The 21286-nt window shown below is 36.7% G+C and overlaps 1 protein-coding gene and 1 long non-coding RNA gene across 5 annotated transcripts in view; one reads left to right on the forward strand and one right to left on the reverse strand.

The window, feature by feature from the left end:
• Window positions 1-21286, forward strand: part of LOC111323885 (uncharacterized) — a 30754-nt gene that overhangs the window by 3453 nt on the left and 6015 nt on the right. For 2 of the 4 annotated variants that reach the window (XM_022927327.2, XM_022927328.2), the window contains exons 2-26: window positions 28-460; window positions 2337-2568; window positions 4987-5059; window positions 10035-10158; window positions 11537-11616; window positions 12115-12181; window positions 12766-12830; window positions 12947-12991; window positions 13249-13314; window positions 13620-13700; window positions 13806-13874; window positions 14303-14494; window positions 14820-15010; window positions 15493-15854; window positions 16058-16302; window positions 16785-16908; window positions 17669-17682; window positions 17784-17834; window positions 17922-18008; window positions 18119-18175; window positions 18257-18504; window positions 18777-18864; window positions 19227-19280; window positions 19488-19557; window positions 19980-20022. In XM_022927327.2, the coding sequence (XP_022783062.2) occupies window positions 28-460; window positions 2337-2568; window positions 4987-5059; window positions 10035-10158; window positions 11537-11616; window positions 12115-12181; window positions 12766-12830; window positions 12947-12991; window positions 13249-13314; window positions 13620-13700; window positions 13806-13874; window positions 14303-14494; window positions 14820-15010; window positions 15493-15854; window positions 16058-16302; window positions 16785-16908; window positions 17669-17682; window positions 17784-17834; window positions 17922-18008; window positions 18119-18175; window positions 18257-18504; window positions 18777-18864; window positions 19227-19280; window positions 19488-19557; window positions 19980-20022 (3161 nt within the window). Of the gene's footprint in view, window positions 1-27; window positions 461-2336; window positions 2569-4986; window positions 5060-6618; window positions 6919-10034; window positions 10159-11536; window positions 11617-12114; window positions 12182-12765; window positions 12831-12946; window positions 12992-13248; window positions 13315-13619; window positions 13701-13805; window positions 13875-14302; window positions 14495-14819; window positions 15011-15492; window positions 15855-16057; window positions 16303-16784; window positions 16909-17668; window positions 17683-17783; window positions 17835-17921; window positions 18009-18118; window positions 18176-18256; window positions 18505-18776; window positions 18865-19226; window positions 19281-19487; window positions 19558-19979; window positions 20023-21286 lie in introns of those variants that run through there. The other 2 variants (XM_022927329.2, XM_022927330.2) reach the window with 2 other exon arrangements.
• Window positions 1323-3588, reverse strand: LOC148719586 (uncharacterized). Its single transcript, XR_015993055.1, has 3 exons — window positions 3402-3588; window positions 2321-2590; window positions 1323-1919 (listed from the first exon to the last, which is right to left on the reverse strand). It is a non-coding gene; the product is annotated as an uncharacterized LOC148719586 (long non-coding RNA).

A 21286-nucleotide genomic window follows, 5' to 3' on the forward strand; every position in this document is an offset into this window, starting at 1 on the left:
TGAATGATTTTTTGTTGTTGTTCTAAGGAATCTAATCGCAAGCCGCAGCAGACTGCCTCAAATCCAATCGATCCGCTGCGAAGTGCCCTAACTGCTCGAGGACCTTCGCCGATTCCTTCTCCTTCGACAGCACGAAGGACAACCACTGGTGAAGGAAACCCTTCAGCACTAGAAAATGGATCTCAACTGAGCCAGTCAACTCCAGATTTGAGGCTCGGTTTTAGGCATGTTAGAAGTATTAGTCAACCTTCGGGTTTATCTACAACTTCCCACAGGGAGTCATTTTCTTCGGTGACATTTCCAGATCGCAGCAATTCGGTCAATAGCGATACTGGCTGTTATACTGAAACCGCAGAAGAACCTATGATTCTACAGGAAGATATCATAGCTTTAACCTGCCACGTTCGAAACTTTTCCGACGCTTTGAGCTCGCTTCGAAACACTTTTATAGAATGCGAAGGTAAGAATGTTTACTGAGGCGCCCGTCCAGTTGTATGCTTGTATATCGTCAACTTACATTCTTTCGAAATTGCTAATCTTGTGCTCAAACTGTGAGTGGGAATAATTTCCATATTATCAACCATTGTAGAAGTCACCTGTTTCGTTGATCCGGGAAATACCCCATAAATCTTAATTTTTGTTGTAATTTATAGTAAGGGATTTCAGGAACAATTTCATCCGAGCATATTCAGTTATTAAAATTAGAGTTTATACAGTAGAGTATGATAAACTCTGATTGCTAGTAATCACCTGATTGAATCCTAAAATAGAGATGTAATAAGGGAATTAAATTTTTTTTTGTTTCGATTTTCCGGTGGAAATCTACTATTTTCCTTTTTTGACGCAAAAAAATGAAGAATCGTTACATCATTAACGCCAGTGATCGGTTTTAATTTCATCTAATCACGTTAAGGCAGTCACGGATTTTTATACCTTCTCAATGATTTTCCAATAGGGGATTATTCGCTAGAATTAAGAGAGATTGACATGTAAATTAAACTCTTGTATTTTGAGAATATTTCAACAAGTCTTTCAGTGTAGTTCTAAGAATAATGGTATGCTGGATTTTCTAACGATTTCGTGCAGAACATGTTTTGAAATTAAGCTAGATGTTCATCTAAAGTAAAGCTGGCTTTGTTTCATTATTGTAAAATGTACCGTGTGTGGATGCAATTTATTAACAGTAAAAATTGTAGTTTGTGCTCAAACTTTGTTTTCAAACTTTAGGAAATATATTTCTGCAAATTTACTTTGATATTGGTCTGTTATACATTGCTGTGTGAATATATCTTGTCTAACTTCTAGATCATATTGATGTAAGGCATTTTCCCATCATATTAGGATTTAGGAATGTTTATTTTGGAGCTGTCTGTCCAAACGCCTTTTAATTTGATTTGCAACACTCATTCAAAGAACAAATGAAGGGATTTTTTGTGTGATTGTTGACTTTTCAGCAAATACCTCAATAACCACATCGATGCACTGCAAGTGTAAAGGAATTTGCTGCTATTTATAAATTGTTCTTAATATTAACGCCAATTTCCATGAATGATGGTTTTTATTAGTCCTCTTTAGTGAAGAACATTCTCTCCTTTTTTTGCCCTAAGGTGTCTTTAATATTGTGAGACTTTGTCTAGTTGTAAAATAGAATCCTGTAGCTAACACTCTAGAATACGATGACACAGAGTATGTATTTGTTTATGTAATCTTACTCTATGTTGGTAAGAGAGTGTTGGGGAAATATGTTACTACCACACCAGATATGAAAGATATCAACTAAATCTTTGGTTTCCATTATGTTACTCAAAGGTTTCTCTTTCCATTGTTTTAGTGAATGCTACATGTAATGTGCCATGACAGTTCTTGATTATGTGTTCAGGAATGCATCTTATGCTCACATCTTTATGAATAGGTTCCTCCTGTTTAGAAGCAAAATAAATAAAACAGCCTTCAGTCTTAGCTGTCTCTTTTCTGATACTTTCTTTTCTGTATGAAAGCAAGAAATACTTAGAGACTTTCAGTAGCAATAATCTTTAAATATCTATAGTATACAGAGTCAGGTGGCTCAAAACATTATTAGGGAAACCCAGGGTAAATTCATTATTTTTTATCAAGGATTATGGCTCATGTTCTGTTTTCTTTACCAAAGATGTAAGCCATAGCATATACTCCTAATCAAGACAAGTCTTAACCAAATGTAAAATGCGAATTGCAAAGCACACACTGGGCCCTGGAGTGTGACTTAATGAAAATGATTTTAGAGTTTCACTCAGATTCTACTTTTGATGCTATACTCAGTTCATTAAACTCATGATTTTACTTTCGTTATTTTGTAGATAATCCTGACAGTGATCCGCCACAGCTGTTAGCCCATGAACGTCTTGGTGAGGTCCTGTCAGTTCTTAAAGGAGTCCTTAATACATACCAACCACTACACTCAACAGACATACTTGCCTCTGCTGGAACACTGATTAGTAAGGTCAAAAGTCACAACTATGAAGACACCAGTAAACCCCCAGATGAATTCTATGAGTCCATTGATCAGCTGGCCTTGGCATTCAGCAGCAGGTAAATTGAGATGTTATAATACCTAATGCAGCAAAATAAAAAAAAAAAGTAAAACAAGGTGGAGTAACATTTGTTAAGTGAGTCTGGTGACAGCTTAATTTGTCAACCTTTGCTTCTTATTAAATCATAATCCCCACTTAATGACAATACCACCCTGAAGCAAGATGCCTCTCTTGTGGACACAAGGGCCAGTCATTTAGACAAGGTCTAACTCAAACTGCAGTTTTGCACAAGAAGTGGGCCTCAATGTGTTCACTGTAGAAGGTTTGCTTTCATTTAAGAAATATCCTTTCAATGCTAGCTTTTTGTTCTCTTCACACTGTTAACAAAAATAAATGTTGAGGTAAAAGATTTAGCTTAATTCAAGATAGTTTAGAATGCTGTTTGTTAAACAAAGGCTGAACTTTGTCCAAATAACCAGCCCTAATTTCCACCCTGTTTGGTGTATGATTCTTTTAATCCTTTAAACCCTAAGAGTGACTCACGTCTAATTTCTCTCTACGTTATCACTGCTTAATCACAAATTAAAGTCTTGAGAGTAAAGGAATTGACAACCAACATTAGAAGCTCTTGATTGCTAAACATATTCTCCTTGTCAGCAACTTAGGAAATGTATAGAGATTAGAAATGAGAATAATTTTATGTTCATTGATATTAGGGTGTAAAGAGTTAATCTAAGATCTGAGAATTTGGTGTTAAATAAAAATATCCTTAAGTTGATTTTATTCTTACTTGGAAATGTATCAATATTGTAAGGAGAATTTCATTTTTGGTCACTCTTAGTAAACATTCATTCATACGGTAATGGTTATTAATAGTTTTCCTTCACCAACCTGTTGACTAGGACGAACCCTTCAATTCTTGAGATCTGATTTTAAATTCTCCTTTCTAGCTGCCATAATTCCCTTTGAAAATAAGTATCAGAAATAATAAGTACCAGCTGAGCAGTATGTTTATTCTCAACACTTCTTTACTTGATGTGGTATAAATACTTGATGTGGTATAAATACTTGATGTGGTATAAATACTTGATGTGGTATAAATACTTGATGTGGTATAAATACTTGATGTGGTATAAATACTTGATGTGGTATAAATACTTGATGTGGTATAAATACTTGATGTGGTATAAATACTTGAAAAAGAAGTTCGTTGTTGATTTCTTTGGGAGTTTAAGAGTTGAAAATCTGATAAACATTGGAGGTTAGCTTGAACCATCATTTACTGCACATTTAACCTTGAGTGCAACACATCAGTACAATTACCAGAGATATCGTTAATTTCATAAGTAGGTGTATATTAGGACATAAGTAGGCAGAAGACAGTTTAGGGGTAATCGAGGCAGTTTTGTTACCAATCTTTCTCTTCTCTTTATTCAACATTGCCCACAGTGAACCAATCATGTTGTTGATTGAATTGTTAGAACTTGTTACAAAAATTACCCAACAACCAAAAAAGGAGACAGAATATCATAAAAAAACACCTTATTGATGACTGCCCTTATAACATATTGAATGTTTTCTAAATAACATGCAAAAACTGGGAAGTGGAATGGCCATAGTAGTCAGCTCTGTTGTTGAGAGTCATCACCATCAATCCTTTTGATGCTCATGGCACATAGGGCCTTCACAGAGCTTTTCCCCTCCTCTCGATTGGTTGCTGCTGTCCGCATCTCCTCCCACGACCTCCAACCTGCCTCTTGCCTTTCTTTCTCTACTGTACGTCTCCAAGTGGTTTTTGGTCTTCCTCTTCTCCTCTTACCTTCTGGTGCCCAGCTCATAGCAACATTGCAATTATTATTACGATTGTTGTGGAGAGTAGCCACCGGAATTTGCTGGTTGCTAGCTTCTAATGAAATCCCTGACAATTACACAATTCTTTTTTCTCAAAATATTCAAAAGCTTGTTGTATTTACTGTGAATTATGAAAACAGGACAAAACCTTATCCTACACATGGTCTTAGAGTGTTTAAAAGTCTTCCTATGGGAATCAACACAACAGCGAGAAATTTTGAAACTAGCTGAGAGAATTCTGTGAAATCTGACAAATTCATGTCAAGAAGGAGGTTTCAGTAATTACATGGTGTATACAAGAGTGGTGATTGATCTAAAACAGAACCTTGAAATAGGAAAATTGGATGAATAAAATTGATTACAGACTGTGAGGTTCTTAATCCTTAAACTCCCAAGATCTGAAATTTAACTCTCCCTTCTAGCTGACACATTTCCTGGTAAATTAGTCACAAGAATTTGGTATTTGATCAAGATAATTCCTATCTGCTAAGTTTGATTACCAGTTTGCAGGATAATTTGTATGGAGATTATAGGAAAAAGTTACATTGTTAATCACTTCTAGAGTGAAGGGGTTAACTGCTTTATGATGTATAGTGATTGTGTGTTTTTTGGTACTTTTTTTCAGCGTGTCTGATTTCCTTATGGGTGAACAGGACATTGGTCCGTCGGAACAAAGCATGAATAAACATTATTCACAAGTAAGTCAATGTTTATTTAAAAGCAGTAGTTAGTAGATTGTTACTTTCCAACCAAAATAAACCAATCACAAGAAGTGCACTGGCTGACCATTGCTTGTTTAGACACTAATGTATACTTAACTGATGTCAATGGAATCTGCTAATGTGATGTGATAAAGTCACTATAATTGTACTTTACTCTTCACCACTAACAACGATGTATTATTAGTTTATTTTAATTTAATCTACAATTATTTATTATTTATTGGTTAAGTACAAATGCTTCAGTAACTGTTTGGACAAGTTAAATATTTTTTTTGGTAAATTTAATGTGACTAATAATTCTCTGAATACTTCCTCACAAGGCCAATTATTTTTCCTGTTTAGTGACTCTCCCATACCTTATTCAGTGACAAAATCAGTTGTCGTACTTTTTTGCAATACCTACTGGTAAAGAACACATTTGAAATGAAAATTTTAAAATGTATGCTTTGATCTGTAGCCATTCACCTCATTCAATGTTGTGGTGTAATCACAGACTAAAGGGAAAAATTGTTGTTTCATTTATTATGTTTGTGACAAACACAATTTAATTTTTCTGTGGACTGGAAATCTTTAAATCATGTATTTTAGGATAAGAGCATTCTTTTGGTTCTATTTTATTGCTGGTAACAATGAATTTCAAGATAATTTTTTCATTCCTTGTGATTTACCTTTGATGGTGGGAAAAAGATACTTTCTCCTCCTTCAACCTCCTACCCCAAAGGGACAGGTAGAGTTATCCCCACAGATCTCTTTAAGGCCTTTATTTTTTATAGAAAAATTCTATGTTTGGACGAGCAAAAGGTCTTAGTTTCCAGTTGTTAAATATTTTTAAAATCTGGAGGTACATGGAACAGAGTATTCAAAGAGTGTAGAAGTCAGTGCCTCTGCAGGCAGTCATAGGACACGCCCCTTCATGGAATTCGTTTAAAAAAATTTCCCTTCAAATTTTTTGCAGAGATATATATGCTATAAATCTGCCTTGTACACTCAGTGTTTAGGTTTAAGTACACATTTAGGAACTTGTCACCAAGTCTTGTCTTCTGCTAGAATATCTGCAAGGAGTGTTATTTAGTAGCAAGTTTTTATAATCAGATAATTTTTCTGATATGATGTATCTGTAACCTAATCCCTCAGGGATAGATTTCACAAGGCATTTCTTTTGCATTCCAGAAACTTTCAGATATGAAATACTAGATGCCATATGGTTAAATATTGTTGTTAAGCTTTCCTGATTAAATATATTTGGGCAGCTGACATTATATGCATCTGACACGTCTCTTTTGATCATTTACAGTCATATATGTTTTTTGGGTTTGTGATTTGTTATTTTGAAGGGAAAGGTTCAGAGTCATGAACACATTAAAAAGTGATTGTCGCGGCCAATTTTGGGTCAAATTCCATTTTTAAGTGACACAGTATTGTTTAACAGGCTGTTAACACCAATAGCATGAAATATAAAACAGATCTGATGTCCCAGTGGTCAGATGGCATGCAGAGTGTAGAGTTACACACTCAGTTTCCATACATTTCATATTTTTAACATCCTACGAAAGAATTGAAATATTTCCTGGCCTTTGGAATGATAATTCTGGGATGAGAAATGATGCACGTGTGAATTCAGTGCTAAAGTTTGAGGCTTAATATGAACTGGAACTGTGAGATAAATGAGTTATCTACAAATTGCCAATGAATTCAAGTGGAATAGAGCTGTCCAAATGGTGCTAATTTTGGGAAATTCTTTTGACGTTGACCCACCTGATACAAATACTTTAATGTCATTTCTAAGAAGAAGAACCCGTCTTCAGTGTCTCTCCCCACGGACAATAAGCTACATTGTAAGTGACTTTATTTGATTGTTGACATTTTCAGTATACAAGTCTGTTGTCTGAAGTGTGGTCTCTTTTACAGCAAGGATTAGAACTTGATGATTTTCTCTTTTGTGTTGAAACATCTTGGAATCTGTTTTAAATAGTATGACCCTAATTCATGAATATTGTATTCCTCTTTAAGTACATGTACTTTACTGGGAAATTTACCATCGTGATACTATATAACCTCCATAAAGCTTTTTCTGGTCTTTAAATTTGCTAGATTGTTTGTTACTTTTTTGTTTATTTTTAGTTAAGTACTCTGGCAAATAAGTTTATGTATTTATTACTTGATCAATTGCCAGTTGTTTGACAACACTGACAGGGACATGTGTTTCTGAGGTCAGTTTGACAAAAAAAAAAAAAACCAGTTATGAAAGGTTCTTTTGAAATTACATGTCAATGGAGCTGATGTTGTTATTCTTTGTTTTATCTGTGTGGTTTGAATTGCCCTACGTTCCTGTATACAGAAAGAGATAATAGATGTTTTCATTTTGATTTCACTTAACTAATTTGTTTGCAAACCTTCATTTCATGTTTTCTATGTGGTAGTTAGCTTTGCTTGCCTTTTGATGACAATTTGCGACTAATGAAATTAGGCAACGATAATTATAGAAATGCCTAAATGAAATTGTGTATTTCCTTTAGTTACTTTTAATCCCAGGTTAATTTTCTTTCATTTGTCTCTTATCATACATCACTTTATGCCAAAATGAATAATTAAAATTTCAAACCAAGGATGGAATTAAAGAAGGGAAATAGTGACTGGACTATACATTAAGCTATATTGTGAGAAGACAAATTCACTCCTTCTGTTCTTAGTGAGACCTTAAAAATTTGCAAAGAAATCAGCAGAATACTTGATTCTGCTACTGTGCTTGTCTTCTGTTCTCAAATGAGTGCGATTGTTATCTCAATTAAAAAAAGCAAAGCCCTATTTGCACCTTGTTCTAGGAAAAATCAAAGTGGCCTCTACCAGTCTATCTTCAATTCCTGAACTGACAGCCTTTACTATGTGATCTTTAACAATCTTTTAACTTCCCTTGCTTTTGCTATGGAAATTTGATTATTTACTTGTTGATACTCTTGACAAGGATGTTGTGATGTTGTGACCTACCATGTACATGTAAGGAGACATTTTAGAATGTTTTGATTTGTTAATCCTAGCCCCTTAACCTTTCATTTTCAAATGTTATGTTTGTACATGTATTTCTTAGTACTAACTCTCCAACAGAAAACATCTGGTTGAATTGACTTTGGAAAACTTTTGCTTCAAAAGATAAATTTGTTGTGACCAATGAATTTCCAGTGTAAGAAACTTTGTTTAGAATGCACATAAGAAATGCTTTGACATGAACTGATGAAAGGTCTATTAAGCTATCCTTCATGATGGCATGTTCAATCCTGTCAGGAAGAGACCAGGTACTCATGGATAACAATTGAGATGAACCAAATTAATATTTGCGTCTTTCTCCTTCTTTTGTTTGTTGTTTAGACAATGGAGAAGATTTTTTAAATACTGGTAACGAAAGACTATTTTACAAGTTCTCAAATACATGCCAAAACATGTACAGCTGTAAACAGGGCTTTTTGCCATTGTACAGCAAAATCATGAAAAGGGATTTGAATGTGATGTGAATTGTTAAAGGATGGGACTGTGGATGTTTTCAGATCAAAGTTGCAAAATAAATGTCACTGAGATTTCTGAGTTTATTCTTGTGGTGAGGGTTACACGTGTTGTGATAAATGGAGAGTCAACACAATTAATGTAGCTTAACAAAAATAGTGACCTGTAGTTAAAGAACAAGTAGATGTACTCCTCAATAATTCCTTGTACATTGTTTAGCCTAAGGTTCAATTCCTCTACTTTTGGTGATAAGAATATTGCACTCTGTGCTGGTAAATAATTCTGTTTTTTTCTCATCCATCTTACTTGAAAATAATGTACAGTGCAAAGTGGTGAAATTTGTTTTTCTTTTTTTACTTCATAAAGAAATATGGCAATCATTAATCTTTTAACTATGAGAAATGGTAAACATGTATCTTTTCCATAAAATATACGTTTAACATCCAGTACACAATCAAGCACAGAACATGTAGTTCATTCTTTTGTAACATCCAAACTAGATTACGGCAACAGTCTTTTGTATGGTTTACCTGTGAATCATTTAAGTAAGATGCAAAGACTGCAAAAATTATGCAGCTCGACTAGTAACTAAAGCAAAGTGCAGGGAACATATCACTCCAGTTCTTTGCCAATTGCATTGGTTGCCTACCAACTAGTGCATAGTGTTTAAAGTCTTAATCACTGCTTTTAAAGTAATCAACAGACGTGGGCCATCATATCTAAGTATTTAATTAGAGAAATATACGCTTTAAGCGTGTTTTGCGTTCAGCATCTAAAATGATTTTGAAAGTATGTAAGTCTTTCACTTCCATGTATGGTGACAGAGCTTTCTCTGTCACTTTCTTCCTGAAACTATTAAGAATGCTGAACCTATTAGTCAGTTCAAATCTTCACTAAAAACAGACCTATTCAAAGAGGCTTCAATTGAATTACAACAGGAGATATGAATGTACTGTCAACTGTTACATTATCATTGACGATTTTGTGTATGTATATATTGCATAGATTTTTATTATATTACTTATTTTATTATATTCTATTTATAAATATTAGTTATTATACCAGTTAATTGTATCATACGATTGTAAATAGTCAATTCATATTTAATTACCCATTGTAAACACATTGAGTCATGCTAGATGCGTGTTAAGAATGGTAATTAAATGAAATAAATAATATTAAACACTAAAACTCAGGTAACTAGATTATTCAAACTTATCAGATAGAAGTTGTTATTTTGATCTAGCACCAAATTCTCAACTAATTTACAAGGGAATGTGTAGCAGCTAGAGGGGAGAATTTACAATCAGATCTTGGGAGTTAAAGGGTTAACTTTGTCTCATGCTGTATGATGAAATTTGGTTTGCTTTTTTTTTGTCATCAGCCTTATCTATAAATAATGTTCAGTGCCATAGGCAGACCAAGATGTAATGTATCCACTGTTTGTTCACTTTAGTCACTGGAAGACTTTGGCGACGATGATGACGAGGATATGGACGAGAAAGGTTATGAAGAGGATTATGAAGATGACCAGGATTATCTTGAAGATGAAGGAAAACCTTTGGAAAAGAAAGAATCAGGTGAAAAGTTCTGAACATTTTAAGGTTGCTTCAAAGAATAGGCACTCATTGTGGAGTTATGAAATCTGACATTCTTAAGAGCCACTGACCATAAATATCGAGAATCTGCTGACAGTTGCAAAATTTCTTGACTAATTTTTTTTTTAAGGATCCTTTTAATGAAACTTTTTCAAAAATTCTATCAAAAAGTTCTATCATGCTTTTTTTTCTCCAAAAAATCGAATAGTTCAAAATATGCCTAAATGGCCATTGTCCCCTCCCTTGAAGCAATGAAAAATTATGCAACTTTAGCAACTTCGTACACTTCAATGCGATGCAATCCCCTTTTAAATTTTGTGTGCTAGCAGATGGTCCTTTCATCTCTTGGAAAATATTAATTTCTTGTTAAGTTATTACGTTTAAGTCTGAATAGTGACTTGTTGAAATAAAGTACTTCGTGTCTCTTTCGTGGAGGTAAAATAAAGGTCAACTTTGGAGGCCCATGAACAGGTCTGCCATATATACTTAAAAATCATAATATGCATCATTTTAAAGCTTTATCCTTGTATTTTAGTTCCTCCAATTCTCTATCTTGACCCGCTATAAGCAGGACGTCCAGGTTAAAAGAGTTTGAGCTATTTTGTCAAAAATGCAATGCAAACTGCTGAACAGCTGTCATGACCCATTTAAAGGCCTTTAAAAAGGTCTTGTTTGATATATTTACAAATCGAAATATATATCCTCTTTAAGCTTTATCCTTGTAGTTTAATTTCTCTAAGTTTCTTTCTTGGCCCGCCATAGGTGGCATGTCTAGCTTTAAAAGAGTTCGAGCTAGAATGACAAAAAATGTAATGTGATCTGTTGGATGACTGTCATGCAAGAGGTCATGTATTTGGTGGCTAAGTAGGAAGATTGGCCTTGGCCTCTTGTGTGACAGCCGTTCAACAGATCGCATTACTTTACAGGGGGGACAACGGCCATTTAGGTGTATTTTGAACTTTTCATTTTTTTTGGGGGGGGGGGGGAGAAAGCACGATAGAACTTTTTGATATAATTTTCGAAAAAGTTTCATTTAATTTCATTAAAGGTCCTTTAGAAAAAATTAAATGAATTACAAAATTTTGCAACTGTCGGCGGATTTTCGATATTTACAGTCAGTGGCTCTTAAAATCTTTGTTATTAAAAGATACAGAGAACAGTTTACTCTTTTTTGTCATTGTTGCTTTGATTTAAACTAATAGTCCTTTTGTTTTGAGAAAATGTGATCAAAGCTGAGGGAATAGAGAATTCTAGAATTCTCACAACTTTGAAATGAGGTCAAAAGGAAAACTAACCCTTAGCTGTTCATTCATTGATAGTGAACTAATTTTCATTTTTTGATTTGTTTTGTGGGTCATAGTTGACACTTCAGCAGAGAAGGCTGATGAGTTGGATCGAGCCCTAATAATGCTTGAACATGGAGTAGATATTGCCATGCAGGTTGGTAAAGTTATATATAACTCTGTTTTTCTGATTTGATTCTATTCTTTGACAAGAGTTTTTTTTTTTTTTTCAACTTAAGGCTATGGTTAACTTTCTGCTGATTTTAGTGGCAGAAATTTATTTTTCATTATTTAGTTCCTTTCTTAAATGTTTCTGCTCTTTTTTTTTGTTCAATTCCTTTTGTTTAGTTCCTTTCTCTGCCCAGCATTGTGAAAACTGAAGAATACATATTTTCCCTCTGAAAACTCATTTTACATTTTTAATTAGAAGTTTACCAGAAAACCTTGACTTCCTTATAGTCCAGTTTTCCTGGCTTAGGTTATGTCTGGTTTGATTATGGAAGCTAAAAAAAATGTTGTGATACTGTAGTTTTTTCTGCTCCGGTTGTTTCTGTACTTTGATTTGAATTGATATGTCCAATTCTGTGTCGAGAGTAAGTTTTACCTAAGGCCCCTTGTTTGACACCCACTTTGAAATACTAATTTCTTTTACCAGAGAACCAAAATTTGGGCCAAGTACTCCAAAGACATAGAAACTTATGTTGACAAACGGGCCCACTTGGGTAAGGAAGATTTGTCTTTTTCCTCAATAACTCATACTTTCAAACTCAGAAATGCATGAACACCTGAAATAAGTCAGGAATGGTTATTGTGTTTTGACCAATTACAAGAAAGATCAGAACAAGAAATTAAACCACCTGAATGGTTTATCCCTTTACATCCTAATATCACCATACATATTCTCCTCACTGTTCTCTGCACATTTCTTATATTACTGACAAGGAGAATGTGTTCAATGATCAAGAGCACCCTCAGATATGGATCATTTCTTTTGTTGTTGTGACCTTAATGTTGGAATTACCAGTGATAATAAAAATCGAAATTAGATATCACATTTATTCATCCTTAGAGGTTAAAGAGTTATTTTCCCTGATAGAGACACATTCCAGAGATATTTCCATTGTGAAAAGTTTTCTGAGTTTTGTTTGAACACAGTATAAATGAATTATTTTTAAGATTTACCAATAGGTTTCCCTCTTCCCTACGTCACCCTGAAGGCATGTACATGTTGATAACTGAACTTTACAAATGTATGAATTTACCCTGAAAGATTTGAGCTTAATTTAATGTGGTTTTGATTTTGTAGAGTTGGAGTACACCAACAAACTAGCAAAACTTGCACAAACAACAAGAGCTGCAATCAAAGAGGAGGTGGTAACTTTTCCTATGTCTTGTAAATATGTTGTTTTGCTTTGCAAAATTTTTTGGTTAAAACCTGGATAATGTCCAAAGCAACCAAGTTTTAATGCCAGTGTGTTTTTTTTTAGAATTACCTGCCTTTTCAGTCTATTTATGTAACAGCACTTGATAAGGTGAATAAACAATTTCTTCTATTCATTAATATAATTGTTATAAAAGATTGTGTTAATATAATATTTAAAAATAAAATATTTGCAAGTTAGATTTTCACAGACTGGCCAGCTCAGACTGGCACTTGATAATGGTTGACCAGGCCAAGTGTAACAGTGTACATCAAGAAAAGCAAAGATTGTTGTCAACACGTATAATTATTATAAGGTCCAAATAACAAAGTTTGTTAAGAATTTCCCTTTTTTTCCTCCACCTAAAGGATATTGACTATGCTGAGAGTGCCAATAAAACATATGCAGCCCTCTTGGCAAGCCGGTTTATGGAGGTTGGAAACTTAGCACTTTTGGTCTTTTTGCACGTTGAGATGTGGCTACCAGATGCTTTCCATAGTGTGCCATTTGTAGTGCATTATTATAACCAGTCACTTGTTTTTCAAGGGACAGCAAAAGAGAGAATGGAGAATTTGAAAGGGCCTCCCCTCTCCACAATAAGCACCCCTTTACATTAGGCCCTTGTTTGAAGGGTGTGGACACAATCAAGCCCCAGGGTGATTAGAGATTAGGAGATGTTACTAGAGGTTATTAGAGGTTTTGCAGTATCTTATATTGCAGTTTACTGTTCCTTATTTAGCCTTTAACAGCAAGAAGACTTAAGCATGAGAAGATAAGAAAGGACCTAAAGGACAGCTGGGCTAAATCTTGTAAAAAACTGGTAAGACACCTGCAACAATTTGTTTTTATCTGTTTGACATGCCAAGTATCTCTGCTTATTATCCGAATTGTGGGTTATTTTTCCCTTCATATCTTTTGTTTAAAGACTGAGGCAGCAGCAAATCTTAAGAAGGCAAAATCTTTGTATATCCAGAAACAACAGGAACTAGAAAAGGTTTGTATACTTAAGTTTGTAACTAAATTTGTTTAGTTTATGGAGTGTTGGCTTCAAACTTCTTCTTCAGATACTGATCGAACTGTCAATTTCTCTCACTATGGTATTTGTAATAATTAAATTGCTTATCAATATGTTAGCCTTAGCTTTTTTTGGGGGGGGGTATTCTCATCACCTATGTACCTGGCGATCCACGTTTTGTACAGGGGAGTTTCATAGTGATCCTTCTTTTCAACTGTGTGGTAGTTTGTTGAAAGGCTCTGTCATTGGATGGAGTCATTGTGGTTTAATTTTTGAACCAGTTCGCGGAGCATCCTAAGGCGAAATTTTATTTCTTGGGGATTACTCTCACTTTTCTCCATTTCAAATTTTTCTCTATTGAAAGACATTTTTTTTACATCAGTTATCTCTCTTTTTGTCCAAACTAGGAAGAGTCGACATTCTCACGCGGGGCCAAGAAGAAAGAAGGTGATATCAAAAAAGCTGACGAGGCAGAGGAGATGTACAAGTCTTGGGTGGCAGAAGCTAATGCAAGGCAGAGGGAATTGGAAAATACTAAAGCAAATATCCTGGTGGAATTACGTCAACTTGTCTATCAGTGTGATATGACAATGAAGGCGGTAAGTCTTTAGACCATCCCCTCTGAGTCTAACTTTCCCAACCACAGGCGTCTAACTTTTAACCCTTGGGTTATCTATTTAGCTTTGCTTTTATGAGAACCTTCAAGAGCAGAGCAGCCCATAATTATTTCTGAGACAGGAACTCGGGCACCATGTGATGCTTCTAAAGCACCACTTTTGGTAACCTTTTAACTCAACGAAGACAGCAAAAAGGAGAAAACTAGATTTGCCCTCGAAAGCGCTTGACTAGCTAGGCGACAACCTTCATTTTAAAGAAAATATTGACTTGTTAATTAATTTTGACTTTCAATGATTCTCTCGTTAGGTCACATGTAACTATTTCCAGATGATGAATGCGCTTGTATCACCCGGCCCAATTCAGTTTCAGACTCTCGCAGAAAGCAGTAGGAATTATGAACCTGGAAACCAGTTCGCAGAATTCGTTCGTCTACAACAAGCCAATTCACCTCAAGCTGTTGAACAAGTCTTTCAGTTTGAACCGTACTCTGCAGGATAGTATGTACTTTTTATTATACGATAGAGAAACCTTTGTTGAGTTGTTATAGACTATTGCCAGTGTTGAAGGTTTTTAGCTCCAGGTGTGCTTGATTTGTGCCCCCCACTTGGAGCCTCTACAGTAGTCCAACAGTAGTCCAACATTTAAAATGCGAAATTGTCACAGACGTACGCTAACAGCCGGTTGTGTTCGACCTTTTAACTCCCAGAAGTTATTAACATGTAACTTCTTGAAATTATAGTAAGTCACCTTTTAAATAGGTAATGAGAGTCTTAAATTTGGAATAAGACTGAATTTCCTGTCTAATTTACAATTAAGAAAGGTATGGCGTAAGTAGGGAGAATTATTAATTGGATCTTGGAAGGTGAAGGTTTAATTACACTTGCTGTCTTCTTGCTCTGGTTTTTTTTAACACATTCCCTCAACTGACCTTCAGAATTTCTCAGAAACAAACCATGACATTGCCCCTTTAATGTTTCAGCCCAGACAGAGGACCACAGACTCCGTCACGCCACAACTCCTTATTTGATTCACGTAACATTCATATCCATTCCGCCATGGAGGAGACAGCGAAGATTTCATCACCATTTACCCCTCGCCGTAATAAAAGTCTTCAGCTGCACAATGTACAGAGTGTAAACAGCTCGCAACAGCCGATCAATGCCTGGAGTAATCTAAAGGAACACAACAGTGATGGTGACAGTACAACTAGTCGATCCTTACCAGGGTCCCCCTCGGGCAGCCCGACCTCAGATCGTAAAGCCAAAATTCCTCGCGCCCAGTCTCTTGAGTTTATCTCATCTGATGATGCTGAAAACAAAGATGAGAGAAGAAGTACTAACGGTAAGAGTTAGTTACCCACGTCACAGGCATAAGCGTGAGCCAACATGGTCAGATATAGGAACATGTTGATCAACAGTTAATGGGGAAGCATTCTGTGGAGGAAATTGTTGTAGTGATACACATGTTATTGTCATTTTGAAAGATACAAAAACTGCGAAGATAGCTCCTTTAAACCTGGAACTTACTAAACGTTTTGTTTAAAGGACCTGTCAACCCAGGCTCCAATAGAAGACGTAAACCCAAGGAGCGCCCATCCGCGGGTCCCTTCCAGAATATCCGCCTGTCAGCATCAGCGAAGACGCACACGTTGAAGAAACTCCGCTCGGCCTCCAAGTGTCGTGAATGTGACAGTTATGTGTATTTCAATGGTGCAGAATGTGAAGTGTGTGGTCTGACTTGTCACAAGAAGTGTTTGAAAGAGCTCAACATAAGATGCGGAAAGCTCTCGGTAAGGGTAATGATGCGGCTCTTAGACTAACTATTATTAGTTTTGTACTAATCTACTGATGACCTGTTGCTTCAAAATTCAATTTTCTCTAATTTTTTAAAACCTCCCCTTCAACCGATGTGAAACCGAACCTGGTAAATTCTACAAGTCAAATATATTAATGATCGTTTTTGGTTCGAGCCGTCAGACTATTTAGTTGTCGAATGACGTATGCCTTTGTTAAGGTTGTTAATCCTTTCACTCCCAGATCTCGTTAGTAATTCTCCCTACTGTTTGCTACACAATGCTTATGAATGTAAGTTGGAGAATTTGGTATTGGATCAACTGAAAACGAGATCAAGGAGATCGTTTTCTGATTTAAAAAACCCTTAAGATAGGTTTAAGTTAGGCAAGGGGACTAAAACTGTTTTGAATTTTGTATTGAAAAATTAATTTGCTTTTTTTATAGCTATCGTTATAGTATTATAATCTATTTTTTACAGAATGGTCAACGGCGCATGACAACGTTCGGAGTGGACTTCAATAGTCATCTTCGACATTCGGCTACTGAAGAGGAAAACATACCTCACATTATCTCATCGTGTATTGACGAAATTGACAATCGAGGTATGTAGGCTACCTGAATCAGTTTGCTGTACTGTACTGCACTGTACTGTACTATACTGTACTGCGCTGTTCTATACTGTACTGCGCTGTACTGTACTGAACTGTACTAAACTGTACTATACTGTACTGTATTGTACTGCACTGTACTGTACTATACTGTACTGCGCTGTTCTATACTGTACTGCGCTGTACTGTACTGAACTGTACTAAACTGTACTATACTGTACTGCACTGCACTGTAGTGTACTGTACTTCGACACTGGTGATCTGATGTTCAATTGTGTCGCTACTCTGTAAAGCATTGAGTCCTTACCTCTTCCCTGCATCATAACCTCCTACTGCGGTCAGTCATCAGCGATTCTTTTACCCTGCGAGTGCTAAATATTCCGTTCAATTGTTCAAGTTGAAGCCACCTAATTGGATCGGTGAGATCGAGGAGAGCCAAGAGCGAGCAGAAAAATATTCTAGGGAAGTGGTAGTGAGGATGACAACAGTGTGAAAAGGGAAGGGGTGGGGTAATGTAGGAAAATTGAATTTCTTTCCGACCTCCCTACCCCTCCTAGGTTTGTCCGCTCCAGGCCCTCTTCGATCTTACCAATCCTAAATGGCGCTCGCCAGAAAACATGGCTGTCTACTTTTTGGTCCAATCGGATAGCGAGCCAAATATCCTCTGATTAAAGCTCACAGTTGGCTCGAATTAACTACTTAAATTTTTTTTTATGAATTTGAACATCATTTACGTCTTTTCTTTATTTTGTAGGTCTTGATGTCAAGGTTAGTTCTCAATGTCCTATGGAATTTCTCGTCGTTGTCTTTGCTATTTGATTTTCTTTCTTATCCTTTAAGTCAACTGAGACAGTTCTGATATCTTTCAGGGAATATACCGGGTGTCTGGAGTCAAATCTAGGGTGGAGAAACTTTGCCAGGTAACGCACTCAAAATTTCCTTCTTTGCTTACAGTTTTGGATCAAACGGCGACGTCTTAGCTTCTAACTGTGTTTTTATATCTGCAGTCGTTTGAAAATGGAGAGTACCAAGCTGACTTGTCAGATACACCACCCCATGTCATAGCTGCCGTTCTTAAACTCTACCTCCGACAGGTGAGCAAACTTCAAGTCTGTACCTCATTGCCGTTAAGGTTTTGCGTGCATTGGATGTTGAACTTTCCAACTCGATATATTGCAAGATTGCGTTGTTTTTGTTTTTTTAGCTCCCAGAGTCGCTTTTGACTGTCAAGCTCTATCCGGAATTCATCCGCGTTGCTAAGGTGAGATTCATCAGATTAGCTTTATTGTTGTTGAAGACTTGTGTTATTTAACTTTCAATGGTCTTGTTTTTATCCTGACAGGAGAGCTTCGCCATAATAGACAACTCCACGACGTGCAAAGCAGCTTCGGAAAACGAAGATATCCAAGAAGAGTACCAAAGCCTTACCCGAAGACTTCGGGAAGTCGTCATGCAGCTTCCGACAGCTAACCGTGTGACTGCGGCGCGTTTGATTAAGCATCTGAGGAGAGTTTCAGATCACGATGAAGCGAATGCCATGCCCGGAAGCAACCTGGCAATCGTGTTTGGACCCACACTACTGAGACCAAGGTAAGAAAGTTTTAGTTTCACCCATACGTTAGAGAACAAGCGACACTTTTTTTATTATAAAAATTTTCTTAAGAAACGGGTGAGAATCTGACGGTCGTGTTAGAGTCCTGTGTGTTGTTGTTGCCATACGATGACAGAATTGAAGCCATTATCGGCAAAATTTCTATAGAAGTACAGTTTATCCGCTCCTACAACCAGCCCGTAGGTTTATTTTTTGCTTTAGCCTGGGTGTTTACTCATAGATGTCGTTTACTGTTAATCTTTTTCTGCAGTGAAAACGAAGTAACTACCACGTTGTCTTCTCTAGTGGATATGCCTCACCAGACTCGCCTAGTTGAGCTGCTTATCGCAAGTCCTGAGGTAAACAAACAAAAAATTAAATACTTAAGCTATTAGTGCACCTACGTCTCTCTCCAATTTTTAACGGTCCTGTCTGTTTTCGGAAGATTTTGTACATGTCCTGTTGTTTCCAGACGGTTCCGTCTGATCCCGCTCAGTTTCGTCTGTTATTGGACGGATCCATACGTTTTTAAATGCATTTTGAACGATTTGTAACAAATTCTTTCAAGGGTATTCTAGATGGTGCAGGGTTTTCCCCAGCTGTGCTCATCGACACTTAAGTTCAATTTGGGGCGGTGGGGGCCTGTTTCCTGACATTTCCAAGAACCCTAGTACCTAATCCGGCCATCGCAATTTCATTTTTTCTTTTTCTTCTTCTTAAGGTATTTGAATACCCTGAAGCCGACGATTCAATATCACGGGAAAGACCTGTAGAAGTGAGTGGCACACATTGCATATTAACTAGGTTGTCGTACAATTATGGTCCAAACGCTAAATCTCCCAACTGATGGTAATTTATTCTTTCACTTACTAATCCTGTTGATTTAATATCATTTCAAAACAGCTCCCAAAGTTGGTAAGCGAATACATGTTTGCAAGAGGTGCTCATATAACTGACCAGTCTTGTTCATCTTTCTCGGTAGAAATTCAGTCCTCCCAAGCCGCTTGAAAGAGAAGGCAGTTTGGTAGTAATCCAGAGTATGCGATCTGCTGGTAATTTCTTGTTCTAGAATTGAAAATACGTGGAGACTACATACTGGACACTGAGAGTGTTTCTTACACGGATCGTAGAGAAAAGGATTTGTTCCTATGACAGCCTTGTACTATTAAACGTCAGAAAAACAAAACCAAAATAATCCCAAAGTGCATAACAACTTTTGGACAGAAGTGTAAGGTTGTTTGCTCTGTAATTGGTCCACAATACATGCGCCACTCTCTAAACCAATCATGTTTTCCCGCGCTTTAGGCGGCTTGTCTGTTCTTACTCTGAGTAGTCATCGGCTCCTCAGATTTTTTTGCTTTCTTCTGATTGGCCGTTGTAATTACTGGTTTTGGTTTTACGACTCTCAATCAACAAGCGCTTTTTCAAAGAATATCGGCGAATAAATCGCTTTACTCCCCCCCCTTTTTTTTAGGAAATAATCCAGACGACAGTTATGAGGCGGGGGATGAAGAGAGGTAAGTGAACAGTCAATTTTTCCGGTTCTTATTGGTTTAAATCGATCACGTGACGCGATAGTGTTCATCCGTGGAGAGGCACTAGGGACCTTAAGTAGTCAGGACGGCAACGCCAAGGAAGACTTCGATTAAAAAATGAATTTCTACTCTTAGTTAGAATTTCAAAAATGGCCGCATGAGCTTACTGTCTCATACGGCGCCACAGTTCAACTTCAGCATGACGTATAAAAGTAGCGTTGAGTTCCAAATGGAAATTGAAATAATTTGCCGTCGCCGTTTCGGTTCGCAGACGACGCAAATTTTGGCGATTTCACGATGTTGTTTTGCATAGGACGGCTAAGAAATGTACAAAGTTTCAAAATACACGTGCTGAGCTATTGTTCTGCCAATTAGATCTCTTGTTTTTACCACGTCCTCGTTGCCGTCGCCGTCGTGGTTGCTTAAGGTCCCTGTTAAGTGTTTTAAGATTGAAGGAAAAACAGCCACACACAGGTATGATCAGCGAGGTTTAGAAAAACTATCATCCGGAAAGCCACACAGAAAGCCATATCCAACGGGAATTAACTCCTTTTTTTCTTTTGAAAACGTTTACTACGGGACCAGCTATTATTTATTGTTTGGGAAGGGAGGTGTCGGAGGATTTTTGGGCATCACATGGTTATCAGGGGGAACGAAGGGGGATCAGTTATTGCTTACAGAGTATAAGGGGGGGACTGTCGAATATTGACTGCTTAGGGGCGATCATTAGATTACTCCATAGCCTTGTTGTGGGGGGGGGGGGTCAGGTAAATTAATTTTAATGTGACTCAAACAAAATCTTCCGAACCCCCTTCCTCCAGATGTTAAATAATGGCAGGTCCTAATGGACTGGTTTTTTAAAGGAGGTCTGGCCCAAACCGCGGTTTTACAAAAGCCGTGGGCCTTTGGTATTCTCTATAAGAGAGTTGATTTAATTGTATAAATGACCTTCCACTGTTAGCTTTTGACCCTCTTCACACTGTTTAGCTCAACTGAAGATGTTTTAGAACGCATTTTTGTTAAACAACGACTAAACTTTGTTTAAATAATCGCCCAATGAATCTTGGGAAAAATTTGGAAATAATAAAACAACTACATATGATGTACGATCCTCGCAGTAGATAGCGCTATTTAAGCAATAGCGAAAATCAGACCTGAAAAAAATCAGGCCTGTACGGGATTCGAACCGCTGACCTCTGCGATACTAGTGCAGCGCTCTACCAATTGAGCTAACAAGCCAACTGAG

The sequence above is a fragment of the Stylophora pistillata genome, chromosome 11, assembly GCF_964205215.1.
Source record: "Stylophora pistillata chromosome 11, jaStyPist1.2, whole genome shotgun sequence".
NCBI classification, from domain to species: Eukaryota; Metazoa; Cnidaria; class Anthozoa; order Scleractinia; family Pocilloporidae; genus Stylophora; species Stylophora pistillata.